The sequence below is a fragment of the Coregonus clupeaformis genome, chromosome 18, assembly GCF_020615455.1.
Source record: "Coregonus clupeaformis isolate EN_2021a chromosome 18, ASM2061545v1, whole genome shotgun sequence".
Taxonomy (NCBI): Eukaryota; Metazoa; Chordata; class Actinopteri; order Salmoniformes; family Salmonidae; genus Coregonus; species Coregonus clupeaformis.
Genome location: NC_059209.1, coordinates 42,456,785 through 42,475,758, shown reverse-complemented (window position 1 = coordinate 42,475,758; position 18,974 = coordinate 42,456,785). Strand labels below are relative to the sequence as shown.

At 40.9% G+C, this 18,974-nt stretch overlaps 1 protein-coding gene across 1 annotated transcript in view; it reads right to left on the bottom strand.

Moving 5' to 3' along the window:
• LOC121530775 (cytosolic arginine sensor for mTORC1 subunit 1) overlaps positions 1–18,974 on the bottom strand; it is a 45,276-nt gene that overhangs the window by 17,526 nt on the left and 8,776 nt on the right. The window contains exon 3 of the mRNA XM_041836006.2: positions 16,385–16,578. Coding sequence (XP_041691940.1) covers positions 16,385–16,578 — 194 coding nt within the window. The remainder of the gene's footprint in view (positions 1–16,384; positions 16,579–18,974) is intronic.

Below are 18,974 nucleotides of genomic sequence, written 5' to 3'. Positions count from 1 at the left end.
CTAAAATGCTTCTCTGCATCTCTGCTCAAATCTGAGTAAAATATTTAAAGGAATGTGGGTCTTATTCAGTACATTTAGTAATTGCTTGCTTTTCTAAAGTCTAGCGACCTTGCCAGCAGGCATGCCAGCTAAGATACTTAGACAAGCTACTCTAACTTGATTAATAGCCTAAAATGGCTTGGTAGCTAGTTATGAGGATGGGGGAGTTTTAGAGAAACAATAAAACATGTTTGTTTTATTTATTCATCAAGAAGGAATCAGTAGGCTACATACAGTGGGGAGAACAAGTTTTTGATACACTGCCGATTTTGCAGGTTTTCCTATTTACAAAGCATGTAGAGGTCTGTAATTTTTATCATAGGTACACTTCAACTGTGAGAGACGCCAGAGGGTTCTACTACAGTAACACAGTGTTAATAACTACAGCCAGAGGGTTCTCCTACAGTAACACAGTGTTAATAACTACAGCCAGAGGGTTCTCCTACAGTAACACAGTGTTAATAACTACAGCCAGAGGGTTCTCCTACAGTAACACAGTGTTAATAACTACAGCCAGAGGGTTCTCCTACAGTAACACAGTGTTAATAACTACAGCCAGAGGGTTCTCCTACAGTAAGACAGTGTTAATAACTACAGCCAGAGGGTTCTCCTACAGTAACACAGTGTTAATAACTACAGCCAGAGGGTTCTCCTACAGTAAAACAGTGTTAATAACTACAGCCAGAGGGTTCTCCTACAGTAACACAGTGTTAATAACTACAGCCAGAGGGTTCTCCTACAGTAAGACAGTGTTAACTACAGCCAGAGGGTTCTCCTACAGTAACACAGTGTTAATAACTACAGCCAGGGGGTTCTCCTACAGTAAGACAGTGTTAATAACTACAGCCAGGGGGTTCTCCTACAGTAAGACAGTGTTAATAACTACAGCCAGGGGGTTCTCCTACAGTAAGACAGTGTTAATAACTACAGCCAGAGGGTTCTCCTACAGTAAGACAGTGTTAATAACTACAGCCAGGGGGTTCTCCTACAGTAACAGGACAACAATATGAAGTGATATTCTTGTCTTTCTCTCGCACCTAAGCGGACAACATATGGGCTGACAGTCGGTGACATTCTGAGAAAGTGAAAAGAGCAACATTGTAGTCACTTCTAATACTTCAAATAGACTAGTGGCCTATTTGTACTCGAGATAACATTTGTTTTGAGTGGGACAAGTTTGGAGTGGGACAAATGCAACTGCTTTGCATAGCTATACCTACTTCATCACAACTTATTATCGCCGTCTTGTTAAATCCGTAACATGCAACGTTTTGACAATTTTTTTCCACCATTGTGTAATTCACTCTCTATTTTGACACGAATATGAGGGGACGCAAAGTACATGAGGATTGCTGGTTGGAGTTGGAGAATTTTGAATTTTTCAAACACCCGAAATCGCTTTTTCCTGCAATAGAACCATAATCATTATGCTTAATTCTATGTAAAAAATATGTTTGTTTTTCTGCATATCCAAGCATACATCTTGAGCGGTCTGTATCCTCCTGACTGATGTTTATTTTGTTAAAGAAACTAAAATGCTTCTCTGCATCTCTGCTCAAATCTGAGTAAAATATTTAAAGGAATGTGGGTCTTATTCAGTACATTTAGTAATTGCTTGCTTTTCTAAAGTCTAGCGACCTTGCCAGCAGGCATGCCAGCTAAGATACTTAGACAAGCTACTCTAACTTGATTAATAGCCTAAAATGGCTTGGTAGCTAGTTATGAGGATGGGGGAGTTTTAGAGAAACAATAAAACATGTTTGTTTTATTTATTCATCAAGAAGGAATCAGTAGGCTACATACAGTGGGGAGAACAAGTTTTGATACACAGCCGATTTTGCAGGTTTTCCTATTTACAAAGCATGTAGAGGTCTGTAATTTTTATCATAGGTACACTTCAACTGTGAGAGACGCCAGAGGGTTCTACTACAGTAACACAGTGTTAATAACTACAGCCAGAGGGTTCTCCTACAGTAACACAGTGTTAATAACTACAGCCAGAGGGTTCTCCTACAGTAACACAGTGTTAATAACTACAGCCAGAGGGTTCTCCTACAGTAAGACAGTGTTAATAACTACAGCCAGAGGGTTCTCCTACAGTAACACAGTGTTAATAACTACAGCCAGAGGGTTCTCCTACAGTAAGACAGTGTTAATAACTACAGCCAGAGGGTTCTCCTACAGTAAGACAGTGTTAATAACTACAGCCAGAGGGTTCTCCTACAGTAACACAGTGTTAATAACTACAGCCAGGGGGTTCTCCTACAGTAAGACAGTGTTAATAACTACAGCCAGGGGGTTCTCCTACAGTAAGACAGTGTTAATAACTACAGCCAGGGGGTTCTCCTACAGTAAGACAGTGTTAATAACTACAGCCAGAGGGTTCTCCTACAGTAAGACAGTGTTAATAACTACAGCCAGGGGGTTCTCCTACAGTAACAGGACAACAATATGAAGTGATATTCTTGTCTTTCTCTCGCACCTAAGCGGACAACATATGGGCTGACAGTCGGTGACATTCTGAGAAAGTGAAAAGAGCAACATTGTAGTCACTTCTAATACTTCAAATAGACTAGTGGCCTATTTGTACTCGAGATAACATTTGTTTTGAGTGGGACAAGTTTGGAGTGGGACAAATGCAACTGCTTTGCATAGCTATACCTACTTCATCACAACTTATTATCGCCGTCTTGTTAAATCCGTAACATGCAACGTTTTGACAATTTTTTTCCACCATTGTGTAATTCACTCTCTATTTTGACACGAATATGAGGGGACGCAAAGTACATGAGGATTGCTGGTTGGAGTTGGAGAATTTTGAATTTTTCAAACACCCGAAATCGCTTTTTCCTGCAATAGAACCATAATCATTATGCTTAATTCTATGTAAAAAATATGTTTGTTTTTCTGCATATCCAAGCATACATCTTGAGCGGTCTGTATCCTCCTGACTGATGTTTATTTTGTTAAAGAAACTAAAATGCTTCTCTGCATCTCTGCTCAAATCTGAGTAAAATATTTAAAGGAATGTGGGTCTTATTCAGTACATTTAGTAATTGCTTGCTTTTCTAAAGTCTAGCGACCTTGCCAGCAGGCATGCCAGCTAAGATACTTAGACAAGCTACTCTAACTTGATTAATAGCCTAAAATGGCTTGGTAGCTAGTTATGAGGATGGGGGAGTTTTAGAGAAACAATAAAACATGTTTGTTTTATTTATTCATCAAGAAGGAATCAGTAGGCTACATACAGTGGGGAGAACAAGTTTTTGATACACAGCCGATTTTGCAGGTTTTCCTATTTACAAAGCATGTAGAGGTCTGTAATTTTTATCATAGGTACACTTCAACTGTGAGAGACGCCAGAGGGTTCTACTACAGTAACACAGTGTTAATAACTACAGCCAGAGGGTTCTCCTACAGTAACACAGTGTTAATAACTACAGCCAGAGGGTTCTCCTACAGTAACACAGTGTTAATAACTACAGCCAGAGGGTTCTCCTACAGTAAGACAGTGTTAATAACTACAGCCAGAGGGTTCTCCTACAGTAACACAGTGTTAATAACTACAGCCAGAGGGTTCTCCTACAGTAAGACAGTGTTAATAACTACAGCCAGAGGGTTCTCCTACAGTAAGACAGTGTTAATAACTACAGCCAGAGGGTTCTCCTACAGTAACACAGTGTTAATAACTACAGCCAGGGGGTTCTCCTACAGTAAGACAGTGTTAATAACTACAGCCAGAGGGTTCTCCTACAGTAACACAGTGTTAATAACTACAGCCAGAGGGTTCTCCTACAGTAACACAGTGTTAATAACTACAGCCAGAGGGTTCTCCTACAGTAACACAGTGTTAATAACTACAGCCAGAGGGTTCTCCTACAGTAACACAGTGTTAATAACTACAGCCAGAGGGTTCTCCTACAGTAAGACAGTGTTAATAACTACAGCCAGAGGGTTCTCCTACAGTAACACAGTGTTAATAACTACAGCCAGAGGGTTCTCCTACAGTAAGACAGTGTTAATAACTACAGCCAGAGGGTTCTCCTACAGTAACACAGTGTTAATAACTACAGCCAGAGGGTTCTCCTACAGTAACACAGTGTTAATAACTACAGCCAGAGGGTTCTCCTACAGTAAGACAGTGTTAATAACTACAGCCAGAGGGTTCTCCTACAGTAAGACAGTGTTAATAACTACAGCCAGAGGGTTCTCCTACAGTAAGACAGTGTTAATAACTACAGCCAGAGGGTTCTCCTACAGTAAGACAGTGTTAATAACTACAGCCAGGGGGTTCTCCTACAGTAACAGGACAACAATATGAAGTGATATTCTTGTCTTTCTCTCGCACCTAAGCGGACAACATATGGGCTGACAGTCGGTGACATTCTGAGAAAGTGAAAAGAGCAACATTGTAGTCACTTCTAATACTTCAAATAGACTAGTGGCCTATTTGTACTCGAGATAACATTTGTTTTGAGTGGGACACGTTTGGAGTGGGACAAATGCAACTGCTTTGCATAGCTATACCTACTTCATCACAACTTATTATCGCCGTCTTGTTAAATCCGTAACATGCAACGTTTTGACAATTTTTTTCCACCATTGTGTAATTCACTCTCTATTTTGACACGAATATGAGGGGACGCAAAGTACATGAGGATTGCTGGTTGGAGTTGGAGAATTTTGAATTTTTCAAACACCCAAAATCGCTTTTTCCTGCAATAGAACCATAATCATTATGCTTAATTCTATGTAAAAAATATGTTTGTTTTTCTGCATATCCAAGCATACATCTTGAGCGGTCTGTATCCTCCTGACTGATGTTTATTTTGTTAAAGAAACTAAAATGCTTCTCTGCATCTCTGCTCAAATCTGAGTAAAATATTTAAAGGAATGTGGGTCTTATTCAGTACATTTAGTAATTGCTTGCTTTTCTAAAGTCTAGCGACCTTGCCAGCAGGCATGCCAGCTAAGATACTTAGACAAGCTACTCTAACTTGATTAATAGCCTAAAATGGCTTGGTAGCTAGTTATGAGGATGGGGGAGTTTTAGAGAAACAATAAAACATGTTTGTTTTATTTATTCATCAAGAAGGAATCAGTAGGCTACATACAGTGGGGAGAACAAGTTTTTGATACACTGCCGATTTTGCAGGTTTTCCTATTTACAAAGCATGTAGAGGTCTGTAATTTTTATCATAGGTACACTTCAACTGTGAGAGACGCCAGAGGGTTCTACTACAGTAACACAGTGTTAATAACTACAGCCAGAGGGTTCTCCTACAGTAACACAGTGTTAATAACTACAGCCAGAGGGTTCTCCTACAGTAACACAGTGTTAATAACTACAGCCAGAGGGTTCTCCTACAGTAACACAGTGTTAATAACTACAGCCAGAGGGTTCTCCTACAGTAAGACAGTGTTAATAACTACAGCCAGAGGGTTCTCCTACAGTAAGACAGTGTTAATAACTACAGCCAGAGGGTTCTCCTACAGTAAGACAGTGTTAATAACTACAGCCAGAGGGTTCTCCTACAGTAACACAGTGTTAATAACTACAGCCAGAGGGTTCTCCTACAGTAAGACAGTGTTAATAACTACAGCCAGAGGGTTCTCCTACAGTAACACAGTGTTAATAACTACAGCCAGGGGGTTCTCCTACAGTAAGACAGTGTTAATAACTACAGCCAGGGGGTTTCTCCTACAGTAAGACAGTGTTAATAACTACAGCCAGGGGGTTCTCCTACAGTAAGACAGTGTTAATAACTACAGCCAGGGGGTTCTCCTACAGTAAGACAGTGTTAATAACTACAGCCAGGGGGTTCTCCTACAGTAACAGGACAACAATATGAAGTGATATTCTTGTCTTTCTCTCGCACCTAAGCGGACAACATATGGGCTGACAGTCGGTGACATTCTGAGAAAGTGAAAAGAGCAACATTGTAGTCACTTCTAATACTTCAAATAGACTAGTGGCCTATTTGTACTCGAGATAACATTTGTTTTGAGTGGGACAAGTTTGGAGTGGGACAAATGCAACTGCTTTGCATAGCTATACCTACTTCATCACAACTTATTATCGGCGTCTTGTTAAATCCGTAACATGCAACGTTTTGACAATTTTTTCCACCATTGTGTAATTCACTCTCTATTTTGACACGAATATGAGGGGACGCAAAGTACATGAGGATTGCTGGTTGGAGTTGGAGAATTTTGAATTTTTCAAACACCCGAAATCGCTTTTTCCTGCAATAGAACCATAATCATTATGCTTAATTCTATGTAAAAAATATGTTTGTTTTTCTGCATATCCAAGCATACATCTTGAGCGGTCTGTATCCTCCTGACTGATGTTTATTTTGTTAAAGAAACTAAAATGCTTCTCTGCATCTCTGCTCAAATCTGAGTAAAATATTTAAAGGAATGTGGGTCTTATTCAGTACATTTAGTAATTGCTTGCTTTTTCTAAAGTCTAGCGACCTTGCCAGCAGGCATGCCAGCTAAGATACTTAGACAAGCTACTCTAACTTGATTAATAGCCTAAAATGGCTTGGTAGCTAGTTATGAGGATGGGGGAGTTTTAGAGAAACAATAAAACATGTTTGTTTTATTTATTCATCAAGAAGGAATCAGTAGGCTACATACAGTGGGGAGAACAAGTTTTTGATACACAGCCGATTTTGCAGGTTTTCCTATTTACAAAGCATGTAGAGGTCTGTAATTTTTATCATAGGTACACTTCAACTGTGAGAGACGCCAGAGGGTTCTACTACAGTAACACAGTGTTAATAACTACAGCCAGAGGGTTCTCCTACAGTAACACAGTGTTAATAACTACAGCCAGAGGGTTCTCCTACAGTAACACAGTGTTAATAACTACAGCCAGAGGGTTCTCCTACAGTAAGACAGTGTTAATAACTACAGCCAGGGGTTCTCCTACAGTAACACAGTGTTAATAACTACAGCCAGAGGGTTCTCCTACAGTAAGACAGTGTTAATAACTACAGCCAGAGGGTTCTCCTACAGTAAGACAGTGTTAATAACTACAGCCAGAGGGTTCTCCTACAGTAAGACAGTGTTAATAACTACAGCCAGAGGGTTCTCCTACAGTAAGACAGTGTTAATAACTACAGCCAGAGGGTTCTCCTACAGTAAGACAGTGTTAATAACTACAGCCAGGGGGTTCTCCTACAGTAACAGGACAACAATATGAAGTGATATTCTTGTCTTTCTCTCGCACCTAAGCGGACAACATATGGGCTGACAGTCGGTGACATTCTGAGAAAGTGAAAAGAGCAACATTGTAGTCACTTCTAATACTTCAAATAGACTAGTGGCCTATTTGTACTCGAGATAACATTTGTTTTGAGTGGGACAAGTTTGGAGTGGGACAAATGCAACTGCTTTGCATAGCTATACCTACTTCATCACAACTTATTATCGCCGTCTTGTTAAATCCGTAACATGCAACGTTTTGACAATTTTTTCCACCATTGTGTAATTCACTCTCTATTTTGACACGAATATGAGGGGACGCAAAGTACATGAGGATTGCTGGTTGGAGTTGGAGAATTTTGAATTTTTCAAACACCCGAAATCGCTTTTTCCTGCAATAGAACCATAATCATTATGCTTAATTCTATGTAAAAAATATGTTTGTTTTTCTGCATTTCCAAGCATACATCTTGAGCGGTCTGTATCCTCCTGACTGATGTTTATTTTGTTAAAGAAACTAAAATGCTTCTCTGCATCTCTGCTCAAATCTGAGTAAAATATTTAAAGGAATGTGGGTCTTATTCAGTACATTTAGTAATTGCTTGCTTTTCTAAAGTCTAGCGACCTTGCCAGCAGGCATGCCAGCTAAGATACTTAGACAAGCTACTCTAACTTGATTAATAGCCTAAAATGGCTTGGTAGCTAGTTATGAGGATGGGGGGAGTTTTAGAGAAACAATAAAACATGTTTGTTTTATTTATTCATCAAGAAGGAATCAGTAGGCTACATACAGTGGGGAGAACAAGTTTTTGATACACAGCCGATTTTGCAGGTTTTCCTATTTACAAAGCATGTAGAGGTCTGTAATTTTTATCATAGGTACACTTCAACTGTGAGAGACGCCAGAGGGTTCTACTACAGTAACACAGTGTTAATAACTACAGCCAGAGGGTTCTCCTACAGTAACACAGTGTTAATAACTACAGCCAGAGGGTTCTCCTACAGTAACACAGTGTTAATAACTACAGCCAGAGGGTTCTCCTACAGTAAGACAGTGTTAATAACTACAGCCAGGGGGTTCTCCTACAGTAACACAGTGTTAATAACTACAGCCAGAGGGTTCTCCTACAGTAAGACAGTGTTAATAACTACAGCCAGAGGGTTCTCCTACAGTAAGACAGTGTTAATAACTACAGCCAGAGGGTTCTCCTACAGTAAGACAGTGTTAATAACTACAGCCAGAGGGTTCTCCTACAGTAAGACAGTGTTAATAACTACAGCCAGAGGGTTCTCCTACAGTAAGACAGTGTTAATAACTACAGCCAGGGGGTTCTCCTACAGTAACAGGACAACAATATGAAGTGATATTCTTGTCTTTCTCTCGCACCTAAGCGGACAACATATGGGCTGACAGTCGGTGACATTCTGAGAAAGTGAAAAGAGCAACATTGTAGTCACTTCTAATACTTCAAATAGACTAGTGGCCTATTTGTACTCGAGATAACATTTGTTTTGAGTGGGACAAGTTTGGAGTGGGACAAATGCAACTGCTTTGCATAGCTATACCTACTTCATCACAACTTATTATCGCCGTCTTGTTAAATCCGTAACATGCAACGTTTTGACAATTTTTTCCACCATTGTGTAATTCACTCTCTATTTTGACACGAATATGAGGGGACGCAAAGTACATGAGGATTGCTGGTTGGAGTTGGAGAATTTTGAATTTTTCAAACACCCGAAATCGCTTTTTCCTGCAATAGAACCATAATCATTATGCTTAATTCTATGTAAAAAATATGTTTGTTTTTCTGCATTTCCAAGCATACATCTTGAGCGGTCTGTATCCTCCTGACTGATGTTTATTTTGTTAAAGAAACTAAAATGCTTCTCTGCATCTCTGCTCAAATCTGAGTAAAATATTTAAAGGAATGTGGGTCTTATTCAGTACATTTAGTAATTGCTTGCTTTTCTAAAGTCTAGCGACCTTGCCAGCAGGCATGCCAGCTAAGATACTTAGACAAGCTACTCTAACTTGATTAATAGCCTAAAATGGCTTGGTAGCTAGTTATGAGGATGGGGGAGTTTTAGAGAAACAATAAAACATGTTTGTTTTATTTATTCATCAAGAAGGAATCAGTAGGCTACATACAGTGGGGAGAACAAGTTTTTGATACACTGCCGATTTTGCAGGTTTTCCTATTTACAAAGCATGTAGAGGTCTGTAATTTTTTATCATAGGTACACTTCAACTGTGAGAGACGCCAGAGGGTTCTACTACAGTAACACAGTGTTAATAACTACAGCCAGAGGGTTCTCCTACAGTAACACAGTGTTAATAACTACAGCCAGAGGGTTCTCCTACAGTAACACAGTGTTAATAACTACAGCCAGGGGGTTCTCCTACAGTAAGACAGTGTTAATAACTACAGCCAGGGGGTTCTCCTACAGTAAGACAGTGTTAATAACTACAGCCAGGGGGTTCTCCTACAGTAAGACAGTGTTAATAACTACAGCCAGAGGGTTCTCCTACAGTAAGACAGTGTTAATAACTACAGCCAGGGGGTTCTCCTACAGTAACAGGACAACAATATGAAGTGATATTCTTGTCTTTCTCTCGCACCTAAGCGGACAACATATGGGCTGACAGTCGGTGACATTCTGAGAAAGTGAAAAGAGCAACATTGTAGTCACTTCTAATACTTCAAATAGACTAGTGGCCTATTTGTACTCAAGATAACATTTGTTTTGAGTGGGACAAGTTTGGAGTGGGACAAATGCAACTGCTTTGCATAGCTATACCTACTTCATCACAACTTATTATCGCCGTCTTGTTAAATCCGTAACATGCAACGTTTTGACAATTTTTTCCACCATTGTGTAATTCACTCTCTATTTTGACACGAATATGAGGGGACGCAAAGTACATGAGGATTGCTGGTTGGAGTTGGAGAATTTTGAATTTTTCAAACACCCGAAATCGCTTTTTCCTGCAATAGAACCATAATCATTATGCTTAATTCTATGTAAAAAATATGTTTGTTTTTCTGCATATCCAAGCATACATCTTGAGCGGTCTGTATCCTCCTGACTGATGTTTATTTTGTTAAAGAAACTAAAATGCTTCTCTGCATCTCTGCTCAAATCTGAGTAAAATATTTAAAGGAATGTGGGTCTTATTCAGTACATTTAGTAATTGCTTGCTTTTCTAAAGTCTAGCGACCTTGCCAGCCGGCATGCCAGCTAAGATACTTAGACAAGCTACTCTAACTTGATTAATAGCCTAAAATGGCTTGGTAGCTAGTTATGAGGATGGGGGAGTTTTAGAGAAACAATAAAACATGTTTGTTTTATTTATTCATCAAGAAGGAATCAGTAGGCTACATACAGTGGGGAGAACAAGTTTTTGATACACAGCCGATTTTGCAGGTTTTCCTATTTACAAAGCATGTAGAGGTCTGTAATTTTTATCATAGGTACACTTCAACTGTGAGAGACGCCAGAGGGTTCTACTACAGTAACACAGTGTTAATAACTACAGCCAGAGGGTTCTCCTACAGTAACACAGTGTTAATAACTACAGCCAGAGGGTTCTCCTACAGTAAGACAGTGTTAATAACTACAGCCAGAGGGTTCTCCTACAGTAACACAGTGTTAATAACTACAGCCAGAGGGTTCTCCTACAGTAAGACAGTGTTAATAACTACAGCCAGGGGGTTCTCCTACAGTAAGACAGTGTTAATAACTACAGCCAGAGGGTTCTCCTACAGTAAGACAGTGTTAATAACTACAGCCAGGGGGTTCTCCTACAGTAACAGGACAACAATATGAAGTGATATTCTTGTCTTTCTCTCGCACCTAAGCGGACAACATATGGGCTGACAGTCGGTGACATTCTGAGAAAGTGAAAAGAGCAACATTGTAGTCACTTCTAATACTTCAAATAGACTAGTGGCCTATTTGTACTCGAGATAACATTTGTTTTGAGTGGGACAAGTTTGGAGTGGGACAAATGCAACTGCTTTGCATAGCTATACCTACTTCATCACAACTTATTATCGCCGTCTTGTTAAATCCGTAACATGCAACGTTTTGACAATTTTTTTCCACCATTGTGTAATTCACTCTCTATTTTGACACGAATATGAGGGGACGCAAAGTACATGAGGATTGCTGGTTGGAGTTGGAGAATTTTGAATTTTTCAAACACCCGAAATCGCTTTTTCCTGCAATAGAACCATAATCATTATGCTTAATTCTATGTAAAAAATATGTTTGTTTTTCTGCATATCCAAGCATACATCTTGAGCGGTCTGTATCCTCCTGACTGATGTTTATTTTGTTAAAGAAACTAAAATGCTTCTCTGCATCTCTGCTCAAATCTGAGTAAAATATTTAAAGGAATGTGGGTCTTATTCAGTACATTTAGTAATTGCTTGCTTTTCTAAAGTCTAGCGACCTTGCCAGCAGGCATGCCAGCTAAGATACTTAGACAAGCTACTCTAACTTGATTAATAGCCTAAAATGGCTTGGTAGCTAGTTATGAGGATGGGGGAGTTTTAGAGAAACAATAAAACATGTTTGTTTTATTTATTCATCAAGAAGGAATCAGTAGGCTACATACAGTGGGGAGAACAAGTTTTTGATACACAGCCGATTTTGCAGGTTTTCCTATTTACAAAGCATGTAGAGGTCTGTAATTTTTATCATAGGTACACTTCAACTGTGAGAGACGCCAGAGGGTTCTACTACAGTAACACAGTGTTAATAACTACAGCCAGAGGGTTCTCCTACAGTAACACAGTGTTAATAACTACAGCCAGAGGGTTCTCCTACAGTAAGACAGTGTTAATAACTACAGCCAGAGGGTTCTCCTACAGTAACACAGTGTTAATAACTACAGCCAGAGGGTTCTCCTACAGTAACACAGTGTTAATAACTACAGCCAGAGGGTTCTCCTACAGTAACACAGTGTTAATAACTACAGCCAGAGGGTTCTCCTACAGTAACACAGTGTTAATAACTACAGCCAGAGGGTTCTCCTACAGTAACACAGTGTTAATAACTACAGCCAGAGGGTTCTCCTACAGTAAGACAGTGTTAATAACTACAGCCAGAGGGTTCTCCTACAGTAAGACAGTGTTAATAACTACAGCCAGAGGGTTCTCCTACAGTAACACAGTGTTAATAACTACAGCCAGAGGGTTCTCCTACAGTAACACAGTGTTAATAACTACAGCCAGAGGGTTCTCCTACAGTAAGACAGTGTTAATAACTACAGCCAGAGGGTTCTCCTACAGTAACACAGTGTTAATAACTACAGCCAGAGGGTTCTCCTACAGTAAGACAGTGTTAATAACTACAGCCAGAGGGTTCTCCTACAGTAACACAGTGTTAATAACTACAGCCAGAGGGTTCTCCTACAGTAACACAGTGTTAATAACTACAGCCAGAGGGTTCTCCTACAGTAACACAGTGTTAATAACTACAGCCAGAGGGTTCTCCTACAGTAAGACAGTGTTAATAACTACAGCCAGAGGGTTCTCCTACAGTAACACAGTGTTAATAACTACAGCCAGAGGGTTCTCCTACAGTAAGACAGTGTTAATAACTACAGCCAGAGGGTTCTCCTACAGTAACACAGTGTTATTAACTACAGCCAGAGGGTTCTCCTACAGTAACACAGTGTTAATAACTACAGCCAGAGGGTTCTCCTACAGTAACACAGTGTTAATAACTACAGCCAGAGGGTTCTCCTACAGTAACACAGTGTTAATAACTACAGCCAGAGGGTTCTCCTACAGTAAGACAGTGTTAATAACTACAGCCAGAGGGTTCTCCTACAGTAACACAGTGTTAATAACTACAGCCAGAGGGTTCTCCTACAGTAAGACAGTGTTAATAACTACAGCCAGAGGGTTCTCCTACAGTAACACAGTGTTAATAACTACAGCCAGAGGGTTCTCCTACAGTAAGACAGTGTTAATAACTACAGCCAGAGGGTTCTCCTACAGTAAGACAGTGTTAATAACTACAGCCAGAGGGTTCTCCTACAGTAAGACAGTGTTAATAACTACAGCCAGAGGGTTCTCCTACAGTAACACAGTGTTAATAACTACAGCCAGAGGGTTCTCCTACAGTAAGACAGTGTTAATAACTACAGCCAGAGGGTTCTCCTACAGTAAGACAGTGTTAATAACTACAGCCAGAGGGTTCTCCTACAGTAACACAGTGTTAATAACTACAGCCAGAGGGTTCTCCTACAGTAACAGGACAACAATATGAAGTGATATTCTTGTCTTTCTCTCGCACCTAAGCGGACAACATATGGGCTGACAGTCGGTGACATTCTGAGAAAGTGAAAAGAGCAACATTGTAGTCACTTCTAATACTTCAAATAGACTAGTGGCCTATTTGTACTCGAGATAACATTTGTTTTGAGTGGGACAAGTTTGGAGTGGGACAAATGCAACTGCTTTGCATAGCTATACCTACTTCATCACAACTTATTATCGCCGTCTTGTTAAATCCGTAACATGCAACGTTTTGACAATTTTTTCCACCATTGTGTAATTCACTCTCTATTTTGACACGAATGAAGGGACGCAAAGTACATGAGGATTGCTGGTTGGAGTTGGAGAATTTTGAATTTTTCAAACACCCGAAACCGCTTTTTCCTGCAATAGAACCATAATCATTATGCTTAATTCTATGTAAAAAATATGTTTGTTTTTCTGCATATCTAAGCATACCTCTTGAGCTGTCTGTATCCTCCTGACTGATGTTTATTTTGTTAAAGAAACTAAAATGCTTCTCTGCATCTCTGCTCAAATCTGAGTAAAAGATTTAAAGGAATGTGGGTCTTATTCAGTACATTTAGTAATTGCTTGCTTTTCTAAAGTCTAGCAACCTTGCCAGCAGGCATGCCAGCTAAGATACTTAGACAAGCTACTCTAACTGTAAATGTAAATTGATTAATAGCCTAAAATGGCTTGGTAGCTAGTTATGAGGATGGGGGAGTTTTAGAGAAACAATAAAACATGTTTGTTTTATTTATTCATCAAGAAGGAATCAGTAGGCTACATACAGTGGGGAGAACAAGTATTTGATACACTGCCGATTTTGCAGGTTTTCCTATTTACAAAGCATGTAGAGGTCTGTAATTTTTATCATAGGTAGTACACTTCAACTGTGAGAGACGGAATCTAAAACAAAAATCCAGAAAATCACATTGTATGATTTTTAAGTAATTAATTTGCATTTTATTGCATGACATAAGTATTTGATCACCTACCAACCAGTAAGAATTCCAGCTCTCACAGACCTGTTAGTTTTTCTTTAAGAAGCCCTCCTGTTCTCCACTCGTTACCTGTATAAAAGACACCTGTCCACACACTCAATCAAACAGACTCTAACCTCTCCACAATGGCCAAGACCAGAGAGCTGTGTAAGGACATCAGGGATAAAATTGTAGACCTGCACAAGGCTGGGATGGGCTACAGGACAATAGGCAAGCAAGGCAACAACTGTTGGCGCAATTATTAGAAAATGGAAGAAGTTCAAGATGACGGTCAATCACCCTCGGTCTGGGGCTCCATGCAAGATCTCACCTCGTGGGGCATCAATGATCATGAGGAAGGTGAGGGATCAGCCCAGAACTACACGGCAGGACCTGGTCAATGACCTGAAGAGAGCTGGGACCACAGTCTCAAAGAAAACCATTAGTAACACACTACGCCGTCATGGATTAAAATCCTGCAGTGCACGCAAGGTCCCCCTGCTCAAGCCAGCGCATGTCCAGGCCCGTCTGAAGTTTGCCAATGACCATTTGGATGATCCAGAGGAGGAATGGGAGAAGGTCATGTGGTCTGATGAGACAAAATTAGAGCTTTATGGTCAAAACTCCACTCGCCGTGTTTGGAGGAAGAAGAAGGATGAGTACAACCCCAAGAACACCATCCCAACCGTGAAGCATGGAGGTGGAAACATCATTCTTTGGGGATGCTTTTCTGCAAAGGGGACAGGACGACTGCACCGTATTGAGGGGAGGATGGATGGGGCCATGTATCGCGAGATCTTGGCCAACAACCTCCTTCCCTCAGTAAGAGCATTGAAGATGGGTCGTGGCTGGGTCATCCAGCATGACAACGACCCGAAACACACAGCCAGGGCAACTAAGGAGTGGCTCCGTAAGAAGCATCTCAAGGTCCTGGAGTGGCCTAGCCAGTCTCCAGACCTGAACCCAATAGAAAATCTTTGGAGGGGAGCTGAAAGTCCGTATTGCCCAGCGTCAGCCCCGAAACCTGAAGGATCTGGAGAAGGTCTGTATGGAGGAGTGGGCCAAAATCCCTGCTGCAGTGTGTGCAAACCTGGTCAAGACCTACAGGAAACGTATGATCTCTGTAATTGCAAACAAAGGTTTCTGTACCAAATATTAAGTTCTGCTTTTCTGATGTATCAAATACTTATGTCATGCAATAAAATGCAAATTAATTACTTAAAAATCATACAATGTGATTTTCTGGATTTTTGTTTTAGATTCCGTCTCTCACAGTTGAAGTGTACCTATGATAAAAGTACAGACCTCTACATGCTTTGTAAGTAGGAAAACCTGCAAAATCGGCAGTGTATCAAATACTTGTTCTCCCCACTGTAGCTTGATCAAATTCATTTACAAACATACCTCCTGCGAATTCTCCAATCAAATCAAACACTGTGTGTCTTTGCTCTGTGGTGCACCTTGGAAGGAACCACTTACTAGGGAGAATAGGGGAACACTTTACCTGGTCCAGTCAGTGCCCCTTCCACAAAATACAGCTGACAGATCTTTTTATAAAATAATTCTGATAAAACGGGGGCTTAAAAAGGACGTTTGGTAATTAATTTAACATCTGAAAAATTATGACAAATCTGAGGGGGCACGTGCCCTTGTGCCCCCTATGGGCATGACACCTCTGCCTATCGCTTAGCGACTGTTGTCATGGTTAGACACCAGGGGCATGTTTAGGAGGGTGTAACATTACAGAATGTTCAGAGAGAAATGTAGGCCTATTATGTCATAAAACAATGATAAAGAATCACATCAGACAACCCAACAAGCCCCAGCAGGTTGGGGTCACAGGGGACTCGCCAGGATGAAGTCCGTCTGATAGGTTGAGAGCATGAAGACTGACACGTGCTGCTGGGCCAATGGGGCAATGACGGACTTAGCGATCTTGGTCACGCCCACCGCCTGCGAGCTGCTGGAGGAGTTGCCGTTGGAGACCACGTTGAGCGGCAGCCACACGGAACCTTCGACCAGTAGGTGCTCTGAGGGCTGCAGCTCTGCAGGGGGGGAGAGAGGGGGATGGGTGGTGGGTTAGGTCATGTCAGAACATAGAGCAGACACATAGTGGATGGACACGGGACACACACACACATTTCAGATTTCACTCAAACAAAGACTATCCACTAGTGTCTGCTTTGCTTTGTTATATAGCCTCCCTACTGTCACTTTATTTTACTGTATATATAGCCTCCCTACTGTCACTTTATTTTACTTCTGCTCTTTTTTTCTCAACACTTTTTTTGTTGTTTTATTCTTACTTTTTTTGTTTAAAATAAATGCACTGTTGGTTAAGGGCTGTAAGTAAGCATTTCACTGCAATGTCTGCACCTGTTGTATTCGGCGCATGTGACCAATAAAACATTTGATTTGATTTGATTTAGTCTATACTGTATTGAACAGAAAACCCACAGCTAAGTTAAGCCTTCTTTCTAAAAACAAACATACATTCAGGCCCAATGCAAAGTTGCTACTTTCCAAACCTGACCTTATGCCATGTCTACACAGCTGTTTTAAGTCATTTCATCTTATTGGACCCCACCCCCACTGCCATACGCTTCCTTCAGGGGGGGTCTAAAATATCTCTGCTATTTATAAACCATCACTCAGCTATGAGTTACAACCAGGAAGTGGCTCCTATGAACTTATGTAATGGATAATGGCATCATCCACCATCCCATACATGCCCACTACGGTCCCTACAGGATGTTGGGAGTAGGATAAAGTGCCCCCAGAGACTGATCTAGTCTAAGATTTGGGGAGGGTAAGCTGATTCTGTTGCAGTACTTCTATCGCTAGACTTCTTAACGGCGTGCGAGTGTGTATGGTCTGAGAAGCGGTCAGGGAGGGTTCAACCAGATCCTCCTCTCACTCTCCACTCTGGATGCATCAGTCTATTCACACAGGATGTGCACGGGGCAGGGAAAACAGTATTCCCCATTGGGCCTAGAGGGCCATAACTGACCCAGACAGGACACTGCTCAGTCCTCACCACTTCCCCAAACAGGCCATCAACAACCGCTAGCCTGGCAGCTACCTGGCAGACCGGTCGTGAGCTCTCAAACTTTTAACATTTAATATTTTATTTATACAGGAAGTATAGGCACTGGGAGGAAAGTGCACTAGGATATGGGGTTGCAAACTGGGATATGTGCACAATCATCGTTTGAAATACAATTAGACACTAGCAGATGCATTGTACTGGATTTAACAAATAATTGTTTGTTTACAAAAATAAATTATACTGAACAAAAATATAAATGCAACATGCAACAATTTCAGTTCATAAGGAAATGAGTCAATTGAAATAAATGCATTAGGGCCTAATCTATGGATTTCACATGACTGGGAATACAGATATGCATCTGTTGGTCACAGGTAAAAAAAAATAAAAAAAATAAAGTAGGGGCGTGGACCAGAAAACCAGTCAGTATCTGGTAGGACCAACATTTGCCTCATGCAGCGCTACAAATCTTTGCATAGAGTTGATCAGGCTGTTGATTGTGACCTGTGGAATGTTGTCCCACTCCTCTTCAATGGCTGTGCGAAGTTGCTGGATATTGGTGGGAACTGGAATGCACTGTCGTACACGTTGATCCAGAGCATCCCAAACATGCTCAATGGGTGACATGTCTGGTGAGTATGCAGGCCATGGAAGAACTGGGACATTTTCAGCTTCCAGGAATTGTGTACAGATCCTTGCAACATGGGGCTTTGTATTATCATGCTAAAACATGAGGTGATGGCGGTGGATGAATGGCACAACAATGGGCCTCAGGATCTCGTCACGTATCTCTGTGCATTCAAATTGCCATCGATAAAATGCAATTTTGTTCATTGTCCTTAGCTTATCCCTGCCCATACCATAACCCCACCGCCACCATGGGGCACTGTTCAATGTTGACATCAGCAAACCGCTCACCCACACGACACCACACACGTGGTCTGCGGTTGTGAGGCCGGTTGGACGTACTGCCAAATTCTCTAAAACGACGTTGAAGGCGGCTTATGGTAGAGAAATGAACTTTCAATTCTCTGGCAACAGCTCTGGTGGACATTCCTGCAGTCAGCATGTCAATTGCACGCTCTCTCAAAACTTGAGACATCTGTGGCATTGTGTTGTGTGACAAAACTGCACATTTTAGAGTGGCCTTTTATTGTCCCCAGCACAAGGTGCACCTGTGTAATGAACATGCTCTTTAAATCAGCTTCTTGATGCCACATCTGTCAAGTGGATGGATTATCTTGGCAAATGAGAAATGCTCACTAACAGGGATATAAACAAATGTGTGCACAAAACTTGAGAGAAATAAGCTTTTTGTGTGTATAGAAAATTTCTGAGATCTTTTATTTCAGCTCATGAAACATGGGACCAACACTTTACATGTTGCGTTTA